At 40.4% G+C, this 27,326-nt stretch overlaps 1 protein-coding gene across 4 annotated transcripts in view; it reads right to left on the bottom strand.

Moving 5' to 3' along the window:
- Window positions 1–26,902, bottom strand: part of ERICH2 (glutamate rich 2) — a 50,511-nt gene extending 23,609 nt beyond the window's left edge. Inside the window, exons 1-7 of one of the 4 annotated variants that reach the window (XM_049887405.1) lie at window positions 26,617–26,902; window positions 20,810–20,843; window positions 20,558–20,606; window positions 18,241–18,277; window positions 11,668–11,742; window positions 8,263–8,411; window positions 593–777 (exon numbers count right to left, since the gene is read on the bottom strand). In XM_049887405.1, the coding sequence (XP_049743362.1) occupies window positions 593–777; window positions 8,263–8,411; window positions 11,668–11,742; window positions 18,241–18,269 (438 nt within the window). In that variant the 5' untranslated portion in view covers window positions 18,270–18,277; window positions 20,558–20,606; window positions 20,810–20,843; window positions 26,617–26,902. Of the gene's footprint in view, window positions 1–592; window positions 778–8,262; window positions 8,412–11,667; window positions 11,743–16,939; window positions 17,359–18,240; window positions 18,278–20,557; window positions 20,607–20,809; window positions 20,844–26,616 lie in introns of those variants that run through there. The other 3 variants (XM_049887406.1, XM_049887403.1, XM_049887404.1) reach the window with 3 other exon arrangements.
- Window positions 26,903–27,326: the final 424 nt, after the last annotated feature.

Here is a 27,326-nt window from a genome sequence, read left to right as displayed (position 1 = left end):
CTTCAGTGCATTTGCACATGCTGTCCCTATACCAAGAACACCCTTTACACTTGTTTACCAGATGAATTCCTTCACTTCCATCTTCTCTCAAGTTTCTAAGCCTCTACTCACATCTCTTCCTCGAATAATCTTCCCTTTATCCCCTGTTCCTTCTTCTTTTCCCAATCCATCAATTAATCCTCCCTGCTCCTGAAGAACACTGTAAATATTTTTTCTAGCATGTATTTCATTGCATATATACGTGTGGCTATTAGTTCTCAAAGGCAAAGACATGCCTTATTTACCTCTATATCCCCAGCAACTAGCATGGTGCTAATTATGTGGACAGTATTCAATGAAGGTCACCTAAGAGTTTCATACCAAAGCTTCTCTTACTCTGCCTCTGCCTTACCAGAACCCTGTATGTCACTTTCAGAGTTATCTTTCACCTCTCACCTGGCAAAAGTAGCAAGAAAGATGAGTAGCCAGGTAAGCATCTGTATGTGGGCAAGCCTTTTCACTTTTTTTTTTTTTTTGTCTTCAAGGCTGTATACAATTTAGTTATTTACATATTTTTAGATTTCTTAAATTATAATGCACAAGTAAAACTTACTTCTGCCATTAACTCTAATGGGGCACGAGTAACTTTATTAGGGTTACTGTTTTCATCATCTTTGTCACTGGTATCATCTTCCCCATCGTCATCTGTTGATTCTGACAATTTATCATTAGTGTCCTGAAGGCAATACTTGTTATTTTTCTCCTGTTTTGCAATGATCGGATCTTTGCCCACTGTACCTAAAACAGAATAAAATAGCATAATTTAAGTCAATAAACACTGAAAAGTCCAGAAATTAAAAATGGTTACTCCTAAGTTATGACATAATATACATGTTTAACATATGGCTTCCTGCTCTGGGTTATTTTTTTTATGACTAAAGAGCCCTGCAATACACTTAGCTCATTTCCGTTTCCAAAAAAAGGTAACAAAACTGCCAATGACAGAGGAAAAACCTCCAGCAATATCTCTGAGCTGATGTTAGTGCTAATTGTTTTGTACCTGAAATTTTAATAAAGGGCAAATAATTTTGTTTGGCAAAAATAAATTAATGCCAACGGGTTTTGTTTTGTTTAATCTATCTCCAGAAATATATTTCCCAAGTTGGTCTCACAGAAAGGTAAATGCTGTAGTAAATAAAGAGCTTGAAAAGTTAGGAGTAAGACTGGAGAGGCTAAAAAATAATTCTTCTTAAGCGATTCAGTCAATATTTGGATATATGAGAATAAAGTCATTTCTCTCTCTTTTTCTACATGCACACACACACACATGCACACTAAGAAGAGATAAAGTATTTTGGATATAACCAAAAGTTACATAACATTTCAAATGATTTTTTATAATGTCAACCCATAGTACTTATGATCAAACACAGATGACAGCAAAATAAAGAACAAGCACTACTGACTGCCCATTCGGTGCCCAGCACTATGCAGAGTCCCAGGAACACAAAAGTGAACAGACAGCCCTTGACCTAAGGGTACACACTCACGCTCTAACTGGGGAATCAGAAACGCAATGGGTAATTATAAAACAGCATGGAAGTACAGTGACAGAGATGTGCACTAGGTAAATGGGAGAACAAAGGAGGACCTCATCCCAGTCTCAGGAGTAGTCAGGAACTGTCCATTGTGAGTAGACCAGAGTTTCTCCAAGGAGAGGGGACAGCATGAGCCAATGCAGAAACAAGTGTGTGTGCATGGCACTCCAAGTACTTTGGTGTTGTTTAAGGGCCAAGTTGGGGCTGAAATCGTGGCAGATATGACTGGATGGGCAGGTAGGAGCTAGCCGGATAATGGAGAGTCTTGTGAGTCAGCAACCATGGAGTTAGGTCTTTATCTTATGAATAAGTTGGATACTAATGAAAGATTTTCAGCAGGAAAAACGTGAGGTCAAATCTGCATTTCTGAAAAAACTTTCAACACAGGGTTGAAAGTATTTTTGATGGGGGGACAAAAATGGGGAGCAAGGAGAGAGGTTAGAGGTCTCTTTAAAAAGTCCAGATGAGAAATGATTAATGTGGTAAATGATAGGGGGCCGTGGTAACAGGGATGGAGAAGAGGGTCTAGATTAGAGAAATATTTAAGAGGTAAAATCTCCATGGCACAATCTTTTGGAACATTTTTCAAACTTCAGTACATAGTATCTTTATCCATTTTGCCATTTCTGAGTATCGCCTATACTATTTATTTAGTATTTTTCTTTGAATCCCTTTACTTTTTGAACTTACACAATTTTGCCAGGTCATAAATATCATCAGCCATGAAACTGATGGATGTATTAATAATCATTATAATAATAAATTTACGATATGCCATCATTCTTCTGAATACTTTACATATATTAACCAATTTAATTCTCTCAGCATTCAAATGGGGTGGGACTATTTTTATTCCCATTTATAGATGAGAAAATAGAAGGACAGGGAGGTTTAATATTTGCCCTACCTGACAGCTAGTAAATGGTAGATCTGGAAGTCAGTTTGGTTCCAGAGTCCATATTCTTAACCATATTCAATTACTTTTTTTCTAACATATGTTAAAATAATACACTACTACCATCTTAAAAAAAAAATTACCATGTGTCTCCTAAAATCAACTCTTTGGGAAACACTGATCTGGTGGGTGAGCTTGCTGACTCCTTTGGCTTCATAGAGGTCTTTCACAATTTCAAACTGAACTTATATTACACCCACCCCTTTCTTGTAGGATTTTGAGTGCCTGGAAAGTCTTGTGAGATGCCCTCTTTGATGAGAGTGTTGCCATGAGCTACTCTAAATAATGTAGAATAACTTGTGTGAGGAAGAAGAAAATGAGAAAATCTCAGAGAGCTGGAGAGATGAAAATGTTAAGAAAACACAGTCCGGAAAAAAAAAAAAATTGGAAAAACTCCCGACTCTGAAATAAAGTGCTACCCTGAAGAGGGATACCAAGTACTTCCAAGAGTAGGATGGCTGGGCTGTTAGGCCATCTACCTGCCTCTGTTTCATTTATGGTCTCCATCAGCTCACAACCACCCTGATCTTCCAGTGTGTACCCAGCCTGTTCACTGACTCATCACACTGATGTCATCAGGAGAAGGTCATAATAGAGAATTAGGGAGTTCATGTGATGCCAGGAGAACCTCTTCATTCATTTCACAGATACAAAGTAGTCCTCTCCCCAGGAGTCTTTTATTTAAATTATACCATTCATCACAACCTGCAATTATTTTGCTTATTTTCTATTATTTATTGTTATGGACTGAACTGTGTCCCTCCCCCCCCCGCCCCGCCCCCAAATATGTGTTGTAAACCCTAACCCCTGTAATGGTTAAAATCCTATTTGGGAATGGGTTTTCTTTGTTGTGTTAATGGGACAACATTAGTATTAAAAACAAAAAACTGTTGCCTCGAGTCAATTCAGACTCAGCGACCCTGTCAGACAGAGCAGAACTGGCCCATGGGGTTTCCAAGGAGCAGCTGGTAGATTCCAACTGCCACCAGGTCTCTAGTATTAGTATAAAAAGTATTAGTATAGGTGTGTCTTAAATCAAAGTCTTTTGAGATATAAAATATTAAACAAGCAAACTAGCAAACAGAGATGGGGGAAGAGAGATGCCAAGCCACATGAAGACTATCCAGGACCAGAAGCTCAAAAGAGACAAGGACCTTCCTCCTGAGCTGACAAAGTCTTCCTCTAGAGCTAGCACCCTGAATTAGGGCTTCTAACCACCTAAACTGTGAGAAAATAAACTGTTTGTTAAAGCCACCCACTGGTACTATTTGTTACAGCAGCACTAGATAACTAAGACAGAATTTGGTACTGAGAAATGAGGGTGCTGCTCTAAAACACTTAAAATGTGGAAGTGGTTTTGGAATTAGGTAATGGGTGGAGGCTGGAAGAATTTTAAGGTGTTTTTTAGTAGTAAAAGCCTAGATTGCCTTGAAGAGACTGTTGATAGAATTATGGACGCCAAAGGCAATCCTGCTGAGGACTCAGAAGGAAGTGAGGAGAGCCACAGTAAAAGTCTCTATCATCTTAGTGAATTCATGGTGCCACCAACAGAATGTGCTAGACATGTATTCATTAAATGTGCTTCTGGTGAGGATTTAGAAGGAAATAATGAACATGTGATTGGACAATGGAGGGTTTTTACGCAGTGGGAAAGAATTTATCTGACTTATGTCCAAATGTTTGGTGGAAGGTAGAGCTTCTAAGGGATGAACTCGGGTATCTGGCTGAGATTTCTAAGCAAGATCTTAAAAGGGCTGTGTGGTTTTTCTTTACCATCTATAGTATAATGTGAAAGAGGTGGACTTAAAAATGAACTGTGCAAAATAAAAATAAAACTTAAAGGTTTGAAAAATTCTGTTGTACAATATATGTTCTAGAATTTTCACCAAGGACATGGCTACAAAATCTTTTGTTAAAGAGATTAAACCTGTGACTAATGGATCTAACCAACTACCACAGCAGGAAACCCGTGAGCTAAGATTGAAGGAGGCGGAGATAGGATGAAAGGAAAGGAAGCTGTTTGCCCCTTGGAATGCTCCAGGCAGGAAATGGACCAAAGGAGCTACATATGTTGTCCTCCAAGAAAAGAAAAGGACCATCCCCGGAGCAGTTTGAAAATTAGCAGAACTGTTGGAAGGAGCACAGGAAGCAGGGCTGCCTTAGTTTCAATGGGTGCAATCACAGCCTCCTAGGTTTCAGAGTCAGATCTCCGCCAACTCAGTTCTGGAGCGTGGGGCTGCCATGCCCAAAGGTCAAGATGATGGGGCCACCACCCAAAGCTGAGGGGGTGGGGTTGCCATGCCCAAGGGGCAGGAGAATGTAGCTTGCCAGGGCCAAGGGTGTGGGGTCATGACTTGGACTAGGAGAACAGGGCCGCCCAAAGCCAACAGAGCAGGGTGGTCATCCCAGTGGGCTTGGAAGGTGCGGATGAAGCCCAGGGCCCAGAGGACTCCGCCCAGAATCTAGAGGGAATGGCCACCACCCAGACTCTAGAGGGTAGGGCCATTGCCCAGACAGTCCCAGAGACAAAAGGATTATTTTCAAGTCTTGAGTGTTAACATTAGTTTCTTTTGCTAGGTTTTAGACTTGCATGGTGCCCATTATCCCTTCTTTCAACCCAATTTCTCCCATTTTTAATGGAAACATCTACTTTGTGCCTGTTCTACCACTGTTGTTTGGGAAGGGATAACTTGTATTTTAGATTTCACAGGTTCACAGATGAAGAGGAATTTTGCCCCAGGATGGAATACATCTAAAGTCTCACCCATATTTTAGATAATTCAGAAAACAAGATTTTGGACTTGAAATTGATTAAGACTTTTGAGACGATGTTATGGGGTGAGTATGTTTTGCACATGGGAAGAACGTAAACTTTGGGAGGTCAAAGCATAGAATGTTATACATCCCCCCAAAAAACGTGTTGTAAATCCTAACCCCTGTAGTGTTAAGGAGCCCTGGTGGAGCAGTGGTTAAGTGCTCAGCTGCTAGTCAAAAAGTCAGCAGTTTGAACCCATGCCTCAGGAAAAAGATGTGGCAGTCTGCTCCCGTAAGGATTTATAGCCTTGGAAACCTGTGGGGCAGTTCTACTCTGTCCTGTAGGGTCACTATGAATCGGGACCAACTTGAGGGCAATGGGTAGTAGTTATAATACCATTTGGGAATGGGTTTTCTTTGTTATGTTAATGAGACAGAATTAGTGTAGGGAGTGTCTTAATCTCTTCTGATATTGATTGATACTTATATTGATAATATAAAACAGATTAAATAAGCAAGCAAGCAAGCAGAGATGGGAAAACAGAGATGCCAAGCCATATGACGGTCACCAAGAAACAGAAACTCAAAAGAGACAAGGACTAACAACAAAAAGAACCCAATCATAAAATGAGCAAAGATGTGAACAGAAATTTCACTGAAGACAACATTCAAATGGACACCAAACACATGAAAAGATGCTCAATATTAGTCATGTTGCATTAGCCATCAGAGAGATGCAAATCAAAACCACAATGAGATACTATTTCACTACCACTAGGATGGCTGAGATAAAAACAGAAAATAACAAATATTGGTGAGGATGTGGGGAAATGAGAACCCTTATCCACTGCTGTTGGGAATGCAAAATGGCACAGCTGTTGTGGAAAACTATGGCAGTTCCTCAAAAAACTAAAAATAGAACTACCATAACCAAAAAAACCCAACCCATTGCCATTGAATCGATTCTGACTCATAGCAAGAACTACCATATGACTCAGCAATTCCATTCCTAGGTATATACCCAAAAGACTTGGAAGCAGAGACTCAATACAGACTTGTACACCAGGTGTTCATTGCAGCACAATTCACAATAGCCAAAAGGTGGAAAAAACCTAAATGCTCATCAACAGATGAGTGGATGAACAAAATATAGTACATACACACAACAGAATACTACTCAGCTAGTAGGAGAAATGAAGTCTTGATACATGCTACAACATGGATTGAGTTTGAAGACATTATGCCGAGTGAAAGAGTCAATGACAAAAGTACAAATATTGTATGTCCTCACTTACATAAAAAGACAAGAAAAGGCAAATGTACAGACACCAAAGTTTATTAGCAGTTACCAGGTATAGGAAGGAAGGGGGAAGAGTGGTTAACAGGATGAAAAACATATAAATTAAGGGTAGGGTTGTACAGCCAATTATTGTAATTAGTGTCAAGAAGTTGTACACCTGTAAAAAGCTGTATTGGCCAAAGTTATATAGTAGCTATACTTACAACAATGACAAAAAAAAAAGAGTAGTTGCTGAGGTTGCTTATGTACAACCAAACACCTTATTGGATTTGGTTCCTTCGTTTGGAGGTTTCATAGGACATCCCAGTTAATTGGCCTAATAATGTGTTTAGTGTTTCTGTTCCACCTTCTAGCTCACTGCTTAGTGTCTGGGGTCTTAAGAGCTTGCAAGTGGCCATCTAAGGCATAACAGTTGGTCTTTCTATTCCCCTGGAGCAACAGAGGAAGAAGGACAGTCAAGAATAGGAGGAAGATATGGAATGTGTGGCTAATTGCCTCCATGAACAACTGTCACCCTTGCCATGAGACCAGAAGAACAGGATGGTGTCCAGCTGCTATTACTGAACATTCTGATCAAGGATTCTATAAGAAAATCCTGGTCAAAAGGGGGAAAATGCAGAACAGAACTTTAAATTCTCATGGAAGTCAGTCTTTCTAGAGCCATGGTGGCTGGATGAACCCCTGAAACTACTGCTCTGAGATAAACTTTAATCCAAAAATGTCCCCTGAAGTCTTCTTAAAAGCAAATAACAGTTTAGCTTAACTAGGAAAAAAATGTCTGCCTTGGGCATTATGCTCTTTCAAGAACTATCTATAGGGGATCAAATGGACAATAGCTATTCAAAAGATTAGATAGGAATCTTAGGGGGCAGTGAGTTTATGTTACCGGGGGAGGAACAACTCAGAAAAAGAGGGTGAAAATGGTTGCACAACTCAAAGAGTATCATCAGTCACTGAATTGTACATGTAGATACGGTTGAATTGGTTTATATTTTGTTGTGTATACTCTCAACAAGAAAATAAATAAATGCAATGAATGTGAACTTAAAAAATAAAGTGAATTTTTTCTTAAATATTCACTCAATATTTAAGAAAAATAAAAAAATAAGAAACTTCTTCTAGAGCGGACAGAGAGAGAAAGACTTCCCCTAGATCTGGCACCCTGAATTTGGACTTCTAGCCTTCTAAACTGTGAGAAAATATTTTTTCTGTTTGTTAAAGCCATCCACTTATTGTATTTGTTATAGGAACACTGGATAACTAAAATATTTGTTTTTTCTTTTTAATAGTTTGTTGTCTATCTCTCACTAGAATGTAGACTTCGTAAAGGTAAAGACCTTACCTATTTTGCCAACTACTGTATCCAGTTTCTAAATCAGTGTCTGGTACTCAATAAATAGTTTTTGAATGAGTGGAACCTGTTAATGTTTTCATAGGTACTTTAACTCATTCTAGAATTTAATAACCTATCACTATCATTTTATGAAATGTATATCATAGATCCCACACCTGGCTGCCTATCAGAATCATCTGGTGCACAAATTTCAAAAAAATTACTGATTCCCATGGCCAGCCAATTCCAGACCTACAGAGCTGTTCACATCCCAGAGGTCATGGTGAAGGAAGGCTGAATTGTAAGCAGCAGTTACTGAATTAAATAAAACAAATAATATTACCTGTGCCTTCTTTTAAGAAGGAAGACGACCACAGCTTAGACTGTAGATTTGTTAATGTATCTTTATTTCCAATACTCTTCGATGATACTCTATTTTCATTATTCTTTAAAGTGGCTTTATACTCAATATTCACTGAAGAGACTTCCCTCCTAAATGTTAAAGCAGATAGTGAAAAACAAAATATTTCCCTTGGTCACAATTCTTTTTATGCATTATACGAGTTCATTAACACACACACTTCATTCAACACACAACATGATTTAATATAAACACATACCAACAATAAACTAGCTAAAATGCAGTATCTTCTTTGTGGGGAAGTATTAAAAATAATTTTTACTGATGATTAAAATTCTATTTCTACCTTGAATTTGTCATTATGTCAAGATTCTTAGTATCTTTTCAAAGTTCCTAACATAGAGCATATAAGCAATCAGTTGGATGACAGTCCTTAGTATACTATTGTGATATGATGGAGTAAAAACAGTTAAGAAATACTAGCCTTGGGTTTTTGTTGTTGATTTGTTTTGAAATTTGTGAATCAATTCCTGCTACTGCTAAATACCACACCATGGAGAGAGTCCAACACTAATATTAGCCCTTGGCAATAATATAAAATAGCTTATTTTTTCTTTATAAGTAGCCAAAATAAAAATGTATTAACTTTCCTTTTCACCCTTTAAGCCTGAAACAGCATGCTGATAAATAATGCATTGTGGCAAGGAATTCTCATGTGGTACACTCTGTCCACAAAGACAAGCACGCAGGCTTGCTGGGAAAAAGAACCCTAAGTTCATCTGCTGAGGTCTTGAGGATCTTTTAAGATGTCTCCTTTACCAAGTTTTTAAAAAATTCAATTAGTTGAAAGGACTAATGGATCTCAAGTACCACTGTCTCCACCAGCCTGGGCCCAGAAGAACTAGATGATGCCCAGCTACAACTACCAACCACTCTGACAGGGATTGCAATAGAGGGTCCTGGGCAGAATGGGAGAAAAACATAGAAAAAATTCAAATTCACACACACTCAAAAAAGACCAGACTTACTGGTCTGGCAGGGACTGGAAGAACCCCTGAGACTATGACCCCGGGACACCCTTTTAACTCAGAACTGAAGCCACTCCCAAAGTTCACACTTCAGCCAAAGATTAGACAGGTCTATAATGCAAAAATTAACACACGTGAGGATTGTGCTTCTTAGTTCAATCATGTATAATGAGACCAAAAAGGCAACATCTGTCCAAAAGCAATGACAAGAAAGAAGGCAGGAAGGGGCAGGAAAAATGCACAGATGGAAATAGAGAATTGGGGTGTGGAAGGGGAGAGTGTTGACACATTGTGGTGATTGCAACCAATGTCACAAAACAATTTGTGTATAAACTGTTCAATGAGAAACTAATTTGCTTTATAAAGTTTCACCTAAAGCACAATTTAAAAAAAAAAAATTGGGATAAATTCTAGTGCATTCCCACGGCAAAGAAAACTCAAATTGTCCTACAGTGGAAGAGGATCAACATGCTTTGCAAAGAACATATTATTAATTACTTCTTTTGAGAGTTTTGCATGTTATTTTATTGCTTCAACAAAAGAAAAGTTTCCCTAAATTCTCCTTTAAGCTCTACAGAGCGTGAACAGATTTCTCCCTGGCCCCCAAGTGGAAATATGGATAAAAGAAATTGTAAATTAAAAAAAAAAATTTCAACTTCTAGTTTGCATAAAACCCAAACCACACCCATTGCTGTTGAGTAGATTCCAACTCACAGCAACCCCACAGGATTTCCGAGGCTGTCAACCTCTACGGAAGTAGACTGCCACATCTTTCTCTTGCAGATCTGCTGGTGGTTTCAAACAGCCGACTTTTCAGTTAGCAGTTGATTGAGCCATCAGGGCTCAGTTTGCATGGAAAGATACAAAAAGATGTAAAGTATTTTCCCCCTAAATTATGGTTGCTCCATTTTTTTCCCCCATTGAGATGTGAATCCAGAATATTAGCAGTTCAATTAGTGGGTCTTGTGCACTGATTTAGCAAATAGGCTGAACGGCTTGTTCAATACTATGGGAGGAAATAAGAATCTTCACATACACAGACAGACAGACAGACACACACACACCCCTGTATATGCTGCTAAAGCAAAACCCCTCTCTAGAAATGAAAAATGCACAAAGATGATTTACATTTTTTCTGCCTCTGCCTTCCTCTCTTTTCCAACTGTGAAAAAAAAGAATCCAAGAAGAAACTGTTCTTGAGAGAAGTTGAGAAATCACTTAAGTATTGAATTTTCAACCAAAAACCAAATCCACTGCTGTTGAGTTGATTCCGACCCATAGTGAGCCTGTATTTCCAGCATGGTAAATTTCCTACTATGCCACAGGTTGTCATGAATGATTATTAGAATTTATATGCTCACATCTGATCTAGATAAGAGAGCTTCAGTGCACTTTGCCTCCCAAATTACAGTATTTCATTGAATATAAGATCATTATCTATTTATTATAAGACATACCACGGTTTTATGTACCAATAAAAGAAAAAACAGCGCCAAGCAGCATGCCATCAATTGTAAGAGATGTTAAAATACGAAAAATATATGTATGCTTTAGAATCTATGAAATATGGCATTTATATATTCACTAAGCTATATCCTTAAGGAATGGAATTTGGCTGGTATAGTTCTGGTTATCTGAACAATTGGAAATACTTTTAATAATTTCAATGATATAAACATTGAGAAAGCCAACATACTCAATGGCCTGAAGACAAATGCAATGTTACTATTTGGAAGAAGTGAACGTGCCAGAAAAACACCTAGAAGTGAACTGACCAAATCATTATTTTAATAGTAAAATACATATTCTCTTTTTGCCCATTTCCTGTAGGCTTTGTCATAGTATCAGAGAATCGGAGGCCCAAAATTCAATCACCTCTTCAATTATAATCTATTGACTTCCACTTCAGAAAGTGACACTATTTATGGTAACAATGCCTCTGTCCATTTAAGAAACACAGATAACTACTATTCTCTCAAAGATACTGTTCAACTTTAACTTAGTTACAATTGAGGAAAGATTCAAATTTTTACTTTATGTAATAATATCATTTGGAAATGGAAGATATTTAATTTAGTACCTATTAAAGTTATAAAGATTAGTCAGGTTAGATATTCCACTGGAATATATTTATGCTAAACCCATTGCTGTCGAGTCGATTCCGACTCATAGCGACCCTACAGGACAGAGTAGAACTGCCCCATATAATTTCCAAGGAGCGCCTGGTGGAGAGGGTAAATAATGTAAGTTTTAGGATTTTTCCTTAGCATATTAAGAGAACTTTATACCTTCAACTTAATTTTGAAAATGATTTCTATTTGTCAAATATGTGCCTAAAAACAAATTAATTACAACTTACTTTTCTGAGAATGTCTTAGCTACATTTAGAGAGACTGGCGTTGTTGAGGTATAAGGTTTGCTTGCCAATCTTGGTCTGTATCCAAAAGAGGTGTTTAATTAAAATGTAAAAATGGGAAGAAAAAATAGCTGGTCATTCATTTTAGAAAAGATGATAAAATACATCATTATATAATAACATATAGGTACAATTTTCCACCCTCAGTAAAAGTCGAATGCTGTGGGTTTGTTTGCTTCAGACATTTACCCCCTTCATATCTTTAAGTATGCTTGAAAGCTTGACCAAAAAACCAAGAGATCAAAGGTCCAACACTGTCCACATTAAAGATGTACTTTACTTCTACTACAGAAAACAGTTTTTTAATTAAATGCAGTCTGCTGATAGACAAATCTTCCACACATGGGACCCACAGGGAAAAAATGTGGGCTTTGTGTGCACAGAAGTTTGAAACGCCTGGTTTATGCAATCCACATTCTCCCTGCAGCTGAGTCTGGAGAAAAGAATCAGAAGAAAAAGTCGCCTAGTTTTGCCTATCCCAACCTAGATAGGGCCTTTTGGCAAATCCCACTTGTCAGGCAGACTAGGGAGCCAGCAGGAAGGTAGGGGATAGGATGAAACTACCCGGAGAAAATGTCAGTTTTGCAGGTCAGTCACACTGTTCTCAAAGGAAAGGTTCCTCAAGATCTCTATTTTCCTACTTGATGATTTTTTTTTTTTTTTCCAGGACTGGACTTGCTCACTTTCAACTCTGGGTAAGGTACCTGAGGGGATACAAAGCCACACACTTGTGAAGCTTATTGGCTACACTAGCCACCCCTGCTTCTCCCTCAAGCCAAAAAACAACCCAACCCAATCAACCAAACTGCAATTCGTCTTTGCAAGTGATTAAAGGGACTATGATCATTTTGCCTTCAAAAAAAAAAGCCATGCGATAAGCAGATGCAACTATTAACGAGATAACGAGAATAAGCTGTTACTGTGCTCTTTTATTCTGGCTCAAGTTGCATCTGATATATCCCCAGGGTTTGACTATATTGGGATGTGGATTACCCCTTGTGCCAACTTTAACACTGTTTATCACAGTCTATGAATATTGGGACTCATGTACACAATAGTAACTTATTTTTGTTAATACTCTAATTATTATTACTATTGAAAGTTATATCTCATATTTCCCTCAAAGACAACTAAAATTTTCTTAGATTCTCTATTTATGTTTTCAACCATGTAATAAGATGTGCATGATTAAATACAGATTTATCTATTTAACGGGGCAGTTTTTTTCTGGCTGGCTATGAAATTTAATCTGAAATAAATATAGATCCTCTGTGATTGTTCGGCTACACCTTTTCTCTTTAATATAAAAATATGTATTTAATATATAATTTATAACAAAAGCCAAGCTAAGCTTTAATTTTAGCTTAGATAGTATGTGAATTAAAATATATGTTGCATAAGGTAGATTCATCCCAATGATATTCAGAATAAACCAAAATATCAGGTTTGAACAGAATCCCACCAGAGCAATACCTACCAACTGGATCTTACAAATGTGTTTTCTTTTAAATTTTATTTGCTGTTTTTGTTGAGAATATACACAGCAAAACATACATCAATTCAACGAGTTCTACATGTACAATTCAGTGACACTGATTACATTCTTCAAGTTGTACAACCATTTTCACCCTCCTTTTCTGAGTTGTTCCTCTTCCATTAACATAAACTCACTGCTCCCTAAGGTTCCTATCTAATCTTTCGAGACGCTGTTGTCAGTTTGATCCCCTATAGGTAGTTCTTAAAAAAACATAATGCCCAAGGCAAATATTTTTTACTAGTTAAGCTAAACTATTATTTGCTTTTAAGGAGGCTTCAGGGGATATTTTTGGTTTAAGGTTTAAAAATTCTCTAAGGACAATAGTTTCAGAGTTCATCCAGCCTCCATGGCTCCAGAAAGACTGGATTCCATGAGAATCTGAAATTCTGTTCTGCATTTCCCCCCTTTTGACCAGGATTTTTCTACAGAATCCTTGATCAAAATGTTCAGTAATAGCAGCTGGACACCATGCCATTCTTCTGGTCTCATGGCAAAGGTGGCAGTTGTTCATGGAGGCAATGAGCCACGCATCCTCTATCTTTCTCCTATTCCTGACTCTCCTTCTTCCTCTGTTGCTGCAGGGGAATAGAAAGACCAATTATTATCCCTTCGATGGCTGCTTGCAAGCTTTTAAGACCCCAGGTACCATGCAATGAACTAGGAGATAGAACAGAAGCACTAAACACGTTATTAGGAAAATTAAGGCACAAATGTGTTTTACGATCAACTTTCCAACTGTAATTTTTCATAGAATAAATAATACAATCTTTTTTTCAGGAGGTAGGGCATGACTATATCAGGAAGGGCTTTGATGAGTTATCATCAGAATCAGTGCCTTGAACAGAGTGGGTAAATACCTGCTTAATATTTAACGCTGCCACATGTCTGTCAGCTTGTTTGATATAGTACTGGAAGATGAGCCCCTTTCGGAAGGCACTCAAAAAACAACTGGGGAAGAACTGCCTCTTCAAAGTAGAGTCAACCTTAATGACGAGGATGGAGTCAAGCTTTTGGGACCTTCATTTGCTGACATGGCATGAATTGAAAGGAGAAGAAACAGCTGCAAACATCCATTAATTATCGGAACGTGGAACATGCAAGTATGAATCTAGGAAAACTGGAAGTCGACAAAAATGAAATAGAATGCATAAATGTTGACATCCTAGGCATTAGTGAGCTGAAACGGACCAGTATTGGCCATTTTGAATGGGATAATCATATGGTCTACTATGCCAGGAAGGACAACTTGAAGAGGAATGGGGACGCATTCATCGTCAAAAAGAACATTTCAACCACTTTGAAGTGTGTGGCGTCTGGGGTCTTAAATGCTAACAAGTGGCCATCTAAGATGCATCAATTAGTCTCAACCCACCTGGATCAAAGGAGAATGAAGAACACCAAGGTCACAAGATAATTATGAGCCCAAGAGACAGAAAGGGCCACATGAACCAGAGACTTACATCATCCTGAGACCGGAAGAACTAGATGGTGCCCAGCCACAACCGATGACTGCCCTGACAGGGAGCACAACAGAGAACCCCTGAGGGAGCAGGAGAACAGTGGGATGCAGACCCCAAATTCTCATAAAAAGATCAGACTTAATGGTCTGACTGAGACTAGAAGAATCCCGGCAGTCATGGTCCCCAAACCTTCTGTTGGCCCAGGACAGGAACCATTCCCGAAGACAACTCAGCAGACATGGAAGGGACTGGACAATGGGTTGAAGAGAGATACTGATGAAGAATGAGCTACTTGTATCAGGTGGACACTTGAGACTGTGTTGGCATCTCCTGTCTGGAGGGGAGATGGGAGGGTAGGGAGGGTTAGAAACTGGGAAAATGGTCACAAAAGGAGAGACTGGAAGGAGGGAGCGGGCTGACTCATTGGGGGGAGAGTAAGTGGGAGTATGGAGTAAGGTGTATACAAGCTTATATGTGACTGACTTGATTTGTAAACTTTCACTTAAAGCACAATAAAAATTATTAAAAAAAAAACAAAACATTTTAAGAGCTATCCTGAACTACAACACTGTCAGTGATAGGATAATATCCATAAGCCTACAAGGAAGGGTAGTTAACATGACTATTATTCAAATTTATACACCAACCACTAAGGCCAAAGATGAAGAAATTGAAGATTTTTACCAACTTCTGCAGTCTGAAATTGATTGAACATGCAATCAGGATGCACTGATAATTACTGGAGATTGGAATGCAAAAGCTGGAAACAAAGAAGAAGGATCGGTAGTTGGAAAATATGGCCTTGGTGACAGAAACGATGCTGGATAACACATCACAGAATTTTGTAAGACCAATGACTTCTTCATTGCAAATGCCTTTTTTCACCAACATAAATAGCAACTATGCATGTGGACCTCACCAGGTGGAATACACAGGAATCAAATCCACTACATCTCTGGGAAGCAACAATGGAGAAGCTCAATATCATCGGTCAGAACAAGGCCAGGGGCCAACTGTGGAACAGACCATCTATTCCTCATATGCAAATGCAAGCTGAAACTGAAGAAAATTAGGACAAGTTGACGAGAGCCAAAGTACAACCTTGAGTATACACCACCTGAATTGAGAGACCATCTCAAGAATAGATTTGACACATTGAACACTAATGACCAAAGATCAGATGAGTTGTGGAATGACATCATACATGGAGAAAGCAAGAGGTGATTATAAAGACAGGAAAGAAAGAAAAGACCAAATGGGTGTCATTTGCTCTTGAACGTTGAGTAGCTAAAGCGAAAGGAATGATGAAGTAAGAATTCAACAGAAGATTTCAAAGGGGTGCTCAAGAAGACAAAGTAAAGTATTATAATGACATGTGCAAAGAGCTGGAGATGGAAAACCAAAATGGAAGAGCACACTCTGCATTTCTCAAGCTGAAAGAACTGAAGAAAAAATTCAAGCCTCCAGTTGCAATACTGAAGAATTCTATCGGGAAAATATTAAACGACTCAGGAAGCATCAAAAGAAGATGGAAGGAATACACAGAGTCACTATACCAAAAAGAACTGGTTGACGTTCAACCATTTCAGGAGGTACCATATGAGCAGGAACCAATGTTCCTGAAGAAAGAAGTCCAAGCTGCACTGAAGACATTGGTGAAAAACAAGGCTCCAGGAATTGATGGAATACTAGTTGAGATGTTTCAACAAACGAATGCAGTGCTAGAAGTACTCACTTGCCTATGCCAGGAAATTTGGAAGACAGCTACCTGGCCAGCCAGCTAAAAGAGATCTATATTTATGCCTATTCCCAAGAAATGTGATCATTAATATCACACACAAGGAAAATTTTGCTGAAGATCATTCAAAAGTATCTGCAGCAGTGTATCGACAGGGAACTGCCAGAAACTTAAGGCAGATTCAGAAGAGGACGTGGAAACAGGGATATCATTGCTGATGTCAGATGGATCCTGGCTGAAAGCAGAGAATACCAGAAGGGTGTTTACCTGTGTTTTATTGACTATGCAAAGGCATTTGACTGTGTGTATTATAACAAACTATGCATAACATTGTGAAGAATGGGAATTTCAGAGCACTTAATTGTGCTCATGAGGAACCTGTACATAGATCGAGAGGCAGTCGTTTGAACAGAACAAGGGGATACCACGTGGTTTAAAGTCAGGAAAGGTGTGCGTCAGGGCTGTATCCTTCCAGCATACCTATTCAATCCGTATACTGAGCGAATAATCCCAGAAGATGGACTATACGAAGAACGGGGCATCAGGATTGGAGGAAGACTCATTAACAATCTGAGTTGTGTTATGCAGATGATATAACCTTGCTTGCTGAAAGTGAAGAGGACTTGATGCACTTACTGATGAGGATCGAAGACCACAGCCTTCAGTATGGATTACACCTCAATACAAAGAAAACAAAAATTCTCACAACTGGGCCAGTAAGGAGCATCATGATAAACAGGCAAAAGATTGAAGTTGTCCAGGATTCCATTTTACTTGGATCCACAATCAACACACATGGAAGGAGCAGCCAAGAAATCAAAAGACGCGTTGCACTGGGTAAATCTGCTGCAAAAGACCTCTTTAAAATGTTGAAAAGCAAAGATGTCACCTTGAAGACTAAGGTGCACCTAACCCAAACCACAGTTTTTTCAATTGCCTCCTACACATGTGAATGCTGGACGATGAAAAAAGAAGATCAAAGAAGAATTGATGCCTTTGAATTGTGGTGCTGGAGAATACTGAATATACCATGGACTGCCAAAAGAACGAACATATCTGTTTTGGAAGAAGTATAACCAGAATGCTCCTTAGAAGCAAGGATGGTGAGACTACGTCTCACATACTTTGGTCATGTTATCAGGAGGGATTAGTCCTTAAAGAAGGACATCATGCTTGGTAAAGTACAGGGTCAGTGAAAAAGAGGAAGACCCTCAATGAGATGGATTGACATAATGGCTGCAACAATGGGCTTAAGTATAACAACGAATGTAGCATGGCACAGGACTGGGCAGTGTTTCGTTCTGTTGTACAGAAGGTCGCTATGAATCAGAACCGACTCGATGGCACCTAACAACAATAATATTTCACTACTAAATTGAAATTGTTCAATTTTAAAGTAAATATTCACATAAAGAAATACTCTGGAAGAAACAAGCAAGTATCAAAGGAAGTAGGAATGAGCAACGAAAATTATTTTCTGTGCGGTATATATATATACACACACATGCATAAGTAAAATACAAGCTATTCAGTGTTGAAGCATTAAAAAGTAAAAATAAGTATTATCTATACCTTCTGCATTTTTATCTATATGCATTTTTCATTTTAAATGTCCTTCTATCTAAGTAGCAATTGCTTTGACTGAAGCAAAAGCTAAGGTGCTAATCCATGCATTTCTGGCCTTTCAGATTTAATTGGGTGACAAATGATTGTATTATCTAGTTCTAATTGCTTAAAAGGCATGTGATAGACCAGCTGTGCAACTGAAGATACCTTCTTACCTTGACATATCTTCATTTGGTTCAATCATCTCTTTTTCTGAAAAAGAAGAAAAAAATCCATACCTTAGTATTTTATCAGTAGTGACGCTCCTAATATAAATTTCTGATAGGCAGATATTTAGGCATTTTTTACAAAACAGACAAAAAAGTAAAGAATTTAATTACTAAATCATTTCACCCCACTCAACCACTCCAGTGGATTATCTTATATTTAGAACCAAATGGTGGTATCATGGATTGAATTATGTCCCCCCAAAAATGTGTGTATTAACTTGGTCAGGCCATGTGTGGTTGTCCTCCATTCTATGCTTGTAATTTTATGCTGAGAGGATTAGGGTGGGACTACAACACCACCCTTACTCAGATCACCTCCATGATCCAAGGTAAAGGGAACTTCCCTGGGGTGTGGACTACACCACCTTTTATTTCTTAAGAGATAAAAGGAAAGGGAAGCAAGCAGAGAGTTGGGGACCTCATACCACCAAGAAAGCAGCACCAGGAACGGAGTGGGTCATTTGGACCCAGGGTCCCTGCACCTGAGAAGCTCCTGGACCAGGAGAAGATTGAGGACAAGGACCTTCTTCCAGAGCCAACAGCGAGAGAAAGCCTTCCCATGGAGTTAATGCCTTGAATTTGGACTTTTAGCTGACTTTACTGTGAGGAAATAAACTTCTCTGTGTTAAAGCCATCACTTGTGGTATTTCTGTTATAGCAGCACTAGATGACTAAGACAGAATGTGGTACCGAGAGAGTGGGGTTCTGCTCTAACAGATACCTAAAATGTGGAAGCAGTTTTGAAACAGTGAATGGACAGAGTTGCAGCAGTGACAGAGGGCTAGCAGCAGCAGAGAACCTACAGCGGCAGAGAAGTGGCAGCAGCAGCAGAACCAGGAGACCAGCATGAGAAGGCACTGGATCCGACCCATAGAGCGAAAGAGCTGAGTGCCTGCTCACAGGAGGCTTCCTGGTGGAGTGGGGTAACTCTGGGCACTTATCAGTGAAGCTAGGCTTGCTGACCCACCGGGAGAGAGAGCTGAGTGCCTGTGTGCAGAAGGCTTACTGGCAGAGTGGGGTGCCTCCGGGCACTATCAGTGGAACTACTGAGCTTTGGAACACTTGCCCCAGCAGGGCAGATGCAGCATGAGGCCCGAGGAGCCGAAAGGCCAAGAAACCAGGAAAGAGAAGCTGAGAAGACAAGGAACACAAGAAGCTGAGCTGCCTCAGTCTCAAAAGGTATGGCCATGACCTTGGGGGTTTCAGTGGGTGGAGCCATGGCCTCTGGTGTTTCTAAGTGTGGAGCTGCCACTCAGATGGACTAGGAGAATTGTGTGCCTAAAGCCAAGGGAGCAGAGTTGCTGTCCCAGTGGGCCTGGAAGGTGGAGCTGAAGCCCAGGGCAGAAGGGCCTCAACTCAGAGCCAGAGAGTGTGGCCAATGCCTAGAGGCTGGAGGGCAGGGTTGTTGTGTAAATTTCTTCAGAGAACAGAGGATTATTTTCAAAGCTTTGACGGCTAATATAATGCGTTCTACTGACTTGCTTGGTGCCCGTTATCCCTTTTTTACCTCCGGTTTCTCCCATTTGTAATGGAAATGTCTAGCTTGTGCCTGTTCTGCCATTGTACCTTTGGAAGCAGATAATTTGTATTCTAGATTTCACAGATGAAGGGGAATTTTTGGGTTTTGGACTTGGAGTTAAGACTTTTGGTATGATATGATGGGATGAATATGTTTTGCATGTTCCAAAAATGTGATTTTTGGGGGGCCAAAGGGTGGAATGTCATGGATTGTATTATATCCCCCCCAAAATGTGTGTATCAACTTGGTTAGGCCATGTGTGGTTGTCTTCCATTTTGTGATTGTAATTTTATGTTGAGAGGGTTAGGGTGGGATTGTAACACCACCCTTATTCAGGTCACCTCCCTGATCCAAGGTAAAGGGAGTTTCCCTGGGATGTGGCCTGCACTACCTTTTATCTCTCAAGAGATAAAAGAAAGGAAAGCAAGCAGAGAGTTGGGGACCTCATACCACCAAGAAGGCAGCACCAGGAGCAGAGCAGGTCCTTTGGATCCGGGGTCCCTGCGCCTGAGAAGCTCCTCGACCATGGGAAGATTGAGGACAAAGACCTTCTTTCAGAGCCCACAGAGACAGAAAGCCTTTCCCTGGAGCTAACACCTTGAATTTGGACTTTTAGCCTATTTTACTGTAAGGAAAAAAATTTCTCTTTGTTAAAGCCACTCACTTGTGGTATTTCTGTTATATCAGCACTAGATGACTAAAACAGGTATCAAACACATTCTTTGTAAGTAATAAAGTACTTACCCTTTGGATCAAACACTAACAATCTGTCATAATATCCATTTTTTGGTACCTAAAATAGAAGCAGAAATAAAAATGAGTACCATCATTATTATTTTAGTTTAAGGTATTTGAAATCATTTATCAATAGTTTTTAAACATTTCTATTATTTAGGCTAACATGTAATTTTATACTAAAGCCAATTATTCAATGATTATATAAATTGATGATGAAATTGACTCAAAGCATCCTAAAAATAGTTTACATACTCTTACCTTTACAGCATCTGTCTTGTCTTGATAATTCCTGCTAGAAGACAAAATGTTCATTTCATAAGTCTCTAGATACTTACATAAATTTAAAATGTAAATAAAACAAAATGTAGGAACTCAACTTATCAGTGGAGTATTATGTATTTTGTGCTTTTACTTAGTAGCATTATTTTTCTATCCTAATTACAAATCATCATTCAACTGAGATTCTGGATTATGAAATTAGTTTTAAAAATATCTAGAAAAATTAACCTTCCCTATTCCCCCTATCTCACCTTGGAGTTTATGTAAAAAGAGCTATGGGAACAATTTTGCATGGAAGAAAAACTTATATATTAAATAAACCTGTAATTCTGTTATCTTTTTGGTTTTACATAACTCGGACTCTAGATCTTCATCACAAAACCATCAACAGCAGGCTGAGGACTGCCCTTTCTGATGCTTTCTCTAAAGGAAATGATAGGAAGATGTCCTGTGGGGCTGATTAAGATTGTTTAAAAAAAAAAAAAAAAAAACCCATTGCCGTCATGTTGATTCCGACTTATAGGGACCCTATAGGACAGAGTAGAACTGCCCCGTAGAGTTTCCAAGCAGCGCATGGAGGATTCGAACTGCTGACCTTTTAGGGAAGCAAAATATCAGGTTTGACTGTGATGGAGACAAGCAGACTAGCTCTGGGGGCTTTTAATTAATTAATTTTGAAGTCACATGTTATGTATTGAATTATGTTCCCCAAAAATGTGTGTCAACTTGGCTAGGCCATGGTTCCCAGTATTGTGTGACTGTCCACCATTTTGTCATGTGATGTGATTTTCCTATGTGTTATATTCTACCTCTATGACGTTAATGAGGTAGGATTAGCTGCAGTTATGTTAATGAGCAGGATTTAATCTACGAGATTAGGTTGTGTCTTAAATCAATCTCTTTCAAGATATCAAAGAGAAAGGCAAAAAGAGAGACAAGAGGGACCTCATATCACCAAGAAAGCAGAGCCAGGAGAATAGTACGTCCTTTGGACCCGGGGTCCCTGCACTGAAAAGCTCCTAGTCCAGGAGAAGACTGATGAACAAGGACCTTCCTCTAGAGCCAACAGAGAGAAAAAGCCTTCCTCTGGAGCTGATGTCCTGAGTTTGGACTTATAGCTTCCTTCCTAGACTGTAAGAGAATAAATTTCTCTTTGTTAAACCCATCCACTCGTGGTTTCTCTGTTATAGCAGCACTAGATAACTAAGATACCACATAAGCTTTAAAATACTGAAACTTGCTTAGAAAGATCACTGACTCCAGGGAAAAAGCAGAGTAATTTAGAACACAAGTTAAAGCAGAGACCAATCAGCTGAAAATAATGAGGTACAGCCACTGTATAGATAACATATGTTTTTAAAGTAACGATCACATACTTGGAAACCCTGGTGGTGTAGCAGTTAAATGCTATGTCTGCTAACCAAAAGGCCAGCAGTTCAAATCCACCAGGCCCTCCTTGAAAACCCTGTGGGGCAGTTCTACTCCGTATTTTAGGGTCACTACAAGTTCAGAACTGACTCGACAGGAATGGGTTTTTGGTTTGGATCACATACTTGGAAACGCTGGTGGCACAGTGGTTAAGAGCTATGGCTGCTAACCAAAAGGTCAGCAGTTAAAATCCACCAGGCGCTTCTTGGCAACTCTATGGGGCAGTTCTACTCTGTCCTATAGGGTCGCTATGACCAGAATTGACATGACAGCAATGTGTTTGTGGTTTTTTTTTTAATCACATATTTTGGACATGTTATCAGGAGGGACTAGTCCCTGGAGAAGGACTTCATGCCTGGTAAAGTAGGGGGTCAATGAAAAAGAGGAAGACCTTCAATGAGATGGACAGACACAGTGGCCGTAACAATGGGCTCAGGCATAACAACGACTGTGAGGATCGCAGGATCAGGCAGTGCTTAGTTCTGCTGTACACAGGGTCGCTATGAGTCGGAACCAACTTGATGGCACCTAACAACAATATGAAAAAGAAAAAAAAAAACTCTAAAAGCAAACACTTTCAGAAATAATATTGGTAATAGTCAGATAATATTGGTTGACTCTGGGGAGGAAAAACAGATGGCAACCAGACTGGGAATAGGTCTCTGGGTGACGCAGTTTACACTTGAACCTACCTGGAAGAAAGGCCTGGTGATCTGCTTTCATAAAAATTACAGCCAAGAAAACCCTATGGAGCAGTTTTTTTTTTCTTTTTTTTTTTATTAACTTTTATTGAGCTTCAAGTGAACGTTTACAAATCCAATCAGTCTGTCACATATAAGTTTACATACATCTCACTCCCTACTCCCACTCGCTCTCCCCCTAATGAGTCAGCCCTTTCAGCCTCTCCTTTCGTGACAATTTTGCCAGCTTCCCTCTCTCTCTATCCTCCTATCCCCCCTCCAGACAAGAGCTGCCAACACACTCTCAAGTGTCCACCTGATATAATTAGCTCACTCTTCATCAGCATCTCTCTCCACCCGCTGACCAGTCCCTTTCATGTCTGATGAGTTGTCTTCGGGGATGGCTCCTGTCCTGTGCCAACAGAAGGTCTGGGGACCATGGCTGCCGGGATTCCTCTAGTCTCAGTCAGACCATTAAGTATGGTCTTTTTATGAGAATTTGGGGTCAGCATCCCACTGATCTCCTGCTCCCTCAGGGGTTCTCTGTTGTGCTCCCTGTCAGGGCAGTCCCTATGGAGCAGTTTTATTCTGTAACACATGGGGCTGCCATGAGTCAGAATCAACTTGACGGCAACCAGTTTGGTTTTTTGGTTTTCTTCCTTTTTTCTCTTCCTGCCTCCCGTCTCTCTTCCTTACTAGGCTGTGAGTTCCAGGTGTGCAGGGACTTTGTACTGTTCATTCCAGTGCCTAGAGCACTCCATATCATATAAATAGGTGCTCACTAAACATTCACTGAGTGAATGGAGCTGGAAGGAAAGAAAAACAAGCAAGCAAAGAAAAAGAATGTACTACATTTGAGATATTCTGTCCAATATAATAGCCACTAGTTACATGTGGCTATTTAGCATGTGTAGTTCAAACTGAGATATGCCGTAAGTGTAAAATACACACTGGAATTTTAAAGACCTGCTGCCAAAAGAAAATGTAAAATATCTCATATGCCACTCTTCTAGGTAAGTGTTTACTAACCAGCAGCCAATAGGGCCAAATAGGTTTTATGTGGACTACAGTCTTCAAAAAAAGTTTTAAAAATTAGTTGCTAACATTTAAAATTCAGATTTTACAAAATTCTTATTTCAAGTTTATCTTAACACAGTGGCTCCAACAATGGGCTCAACCATAGCAACAACTGTGAGGATGGCATAGGACCAGGCAGTGTTTCGTTCTGTTGTGCACAGGGTTGTTGCGAGTCGGAACTGACTCGACAGCACCTAACAACAACTTGTAGTACTGGAAGATATGACATATTTCTTCTTCATCCCACTTGTAAAATTAGTTTATCCTTTTGTGCTATCTATTCTTATGAGCTTCCTTGTATTCTAGGTAGGAATGGGCAAAGAATCAATGGACAGACAGCTATGTGCTCAGGCTCTGCACTGTATGAGAAGGGGAGATAGCTGAGTAAGCACTATGCTCCATCCTGTGGAAGCTTAGTGGGGAAAACAGCAATAGAATGTAGGATCAATATTTCATTGCATAAACCCATTGCCATTCAGTCCATTCTGACTAATTAACGACCCTATAGGACAGAGTTGGAAACCCTGGTGACGTAGTGGTTAAGACCTATGGCTGCTAATCAAAAGGTCAGCAATTCAAATCCGCCAGGGGCTCCTTGGAAACTCTATGGGGCAGTTCTACTCTGTCCTATAGGGTCACTATGAGTCAGAATCGACTTGATGGCAGTGGGTTTGGTTTGGTTTGGTTTAGGCCAGAGTAGAACTGCCCCCAAAGGGTTTCCAAGGAGCACCTGGGGGATTCGAACTACCAACCTTTTGGTTAGAGCGTAACTCTTAACCATTGTGCCACTGGGGCTCCATTTCATTGCATAGGTGAGCTCAAACATGGGGGAAAAAAATGGTTTCAACGATCATTTATATCACTTATAACTACATTTAAAAATGATTAAGTGTAAATTTTATATACTTTCTTTGCACCATAATAGAGAGCTAAGGGCCCAGACTCAAGTCAGATCGTTGCTGCTGTCTAACCAAAAAAAAAAAACCAAACCCACTGCCATCAAGTTGATTCCAACTCATAGTGACCGTATAGGACAGAGTAGAACGGCTCCATAGGGATTCCAAGGAGCACGTGGTAGATTACAAACTGCCGACCTTTTGGTTAGCAGCCAAACTCTTAACCACTATGCCATCAGGGTTTCCTGTTGCTGTCCAGTCAATTCCAATTACCTATGTTCAAATCCCAGCTCCCCTACCTACAAACTGTGTGACCTTGAGCAAACTCCTCAACCTCTCTATGATTTAGTTTCCTTAACTATAAATAAGGATAAAAATTGTACCTGTATCATAGTTATCATGAAATAATAGCTAATAACAATAAAATAATGTTGGTTCTTAGCCGTTGTATCAATTCTGACTCACAGTAACCCTATATGACAGAGTAGAACTGCCCCATAGGGCTTCCTAGGCTGAAATCCTTATGGGAGCGTTTCTCCTGAGGAGTGGGTTCAAACCACTGATCTTTCAGTTAGCAGCCGAGCACTTAAACATTGCATCACCAGACCTCCTAGTAGCACTGACCTACTACTACAATCACAATTACTACAATTACTCCTCCTCCTCCAATTACTATTTGTTTTTATTATTTCCTACAACCTAGCAAGGACAGTCCTGCATGTGAATTCTGACAAATGGAGCCAATTCTAAGTGCACAACTGAGACCAGATGGGGCAAAGATTAGGGGAGCGATGTAGATCAGTTAGGAAGCTGCAATTCTGGAGTGGTACACTGGGATCCCTACAAAGGTCTTGGAATTCAGCTCTGGTAAACTTTTAACACAGAGTACTGCATTTTGTTTGTTTGTGTGCTTGTTTGCTTGTTTTTGCTTTTTTCCCCCCCTGAGATAAAAAAAAAAAAAAAAAACTTCAATTAAAAATAATTTTAAAAAAAGGAAAAATTGAATTTGGGATCATTGTACTTGGTTTGTAGGAGACTGAAGCAAGTCAAAAGACATTTTTTGTGCCAAATTTATTATTAAAAAGAAATTTCCAGGGGACTCTGTTGGGTAAGAGCACATTAGAGCAATGTACCTATATCCTCTGGGAAGCCAAACAATAAATTTGTATCCTGTTAATCTAAATGCTACAGGGTTGCAGTGTAGGCTAGTTTGAGTAGCTAAAAGCCCATAATATCTTAATTTTGGGTCTCAAGTCAATTTTTTCATTCCATAGGTTGACGGCTGGAACTTAGAAGTGATTCGTTGTCCAAATCCCTCATTTTACAGAAGATGAAAGCAAGGCCCCGAGAGGTTAAAATGATTTGTCCGAATTCCACCGAAATTTTTATGTTCCAGCAAGTTACGAATATCTTAACCACAGCCAGAGAAGTGTGTTGCCTCTACCGGCCACAACAAAAAAACAGTGAAAGAATCAGTGGGGACAGAACGCAAGGAACGGGAAGCAGGGAGAGGCGAAAAACCCTGGGATTGAACGTGGCCATTTTCATCATTTTGGGGGGAAGAGTTGGCATGTACGACTGCCAAATCCGAGAAGGGCCGTATAGACACACAGCCACGCAGACACAAACATCCCTTCCCCAGTCCCCCACCGCGCGGAGGGGAGAAGCCGAGGGCTGGGCCCACATCGAGCCCCGCCGATCCTACCTTCTCCCGCGGCGCCTTGGCAGCCGGGGGACCACCGAGCCCAAACCTGGAGGGGGCAGAAAAGTTCGCGGGTTCAGGCTCCGGGTGTGGGGGACTCCGAGGTGAGAGCCAGGTCGTATTGAACGCGGCGCCTCTTACCGGCTTGTGCCTCTCTCAAGCCGACCACCCGAAGGGCAGGCATCGAAAGCGAGCCCAGCTCGCTGCTCGCGCGGAGTTCAGAGCGTGGAGCAGGGGACGCCGCGTCGCCATGGAGACAGACCCGCGCGCGTGCTAAGCCCGGGCAGCAGCGGAGAGGCGGGGCGGAGATCGGCGGATCACGGAGAGCAGCCGAGGGGGCGGGGCCTAGGAGGGGCGGGGCGAGCCCCGGAAGCGGCGGAGGGGCGGGGCGGGCCGGGGCTTGGCGAGCGGGGCGGGCCGGGGGCGGGGCCAGCACGGGTAGCCGCGTCGGGGCCGGGCGAGACGTTCCGAGCGGGGACAGTCCCGGGGCCCTGGGGGTCCTGCCGGTCCAAGACTTAGGGACATACGCCCTCGGGCGCACGTCTGCAGGCGCACCGATTACTTCGAGAACGATCACAGGGAAAGAGAGAGGAATGTCCATGTCCATACCTGCTCCCACTAGCGAAGAGAGGGACAGGGGCGAGGTCACCTCGTTAGTGTTTTAAACTTAAGAATAAAAAGAAAAGCCCGAGTTGGATAAGGTGTCCTTGGAT

This window comes from Elephas maximus, chromosome 6 (assembly GCF_024166365.1).
Source record: "Elephas maximus indicus isolate mEleMax1 chromosome 6, mEleMax1 primary haplotype, whole genome shotgun sequence".
Taxonomy (NCBI): domain Eukaryota; kingdom Metazoa; phylum Chordata; class Mammalia; order Proboscidea; family Elephantidae; genus Elephas; species Elephas maximus.
The sequence above is the reverse complement of the archived record's forward strand: the minus strand, read 5'-3'. Positions and strand labels throughout refer to the sequence as shown.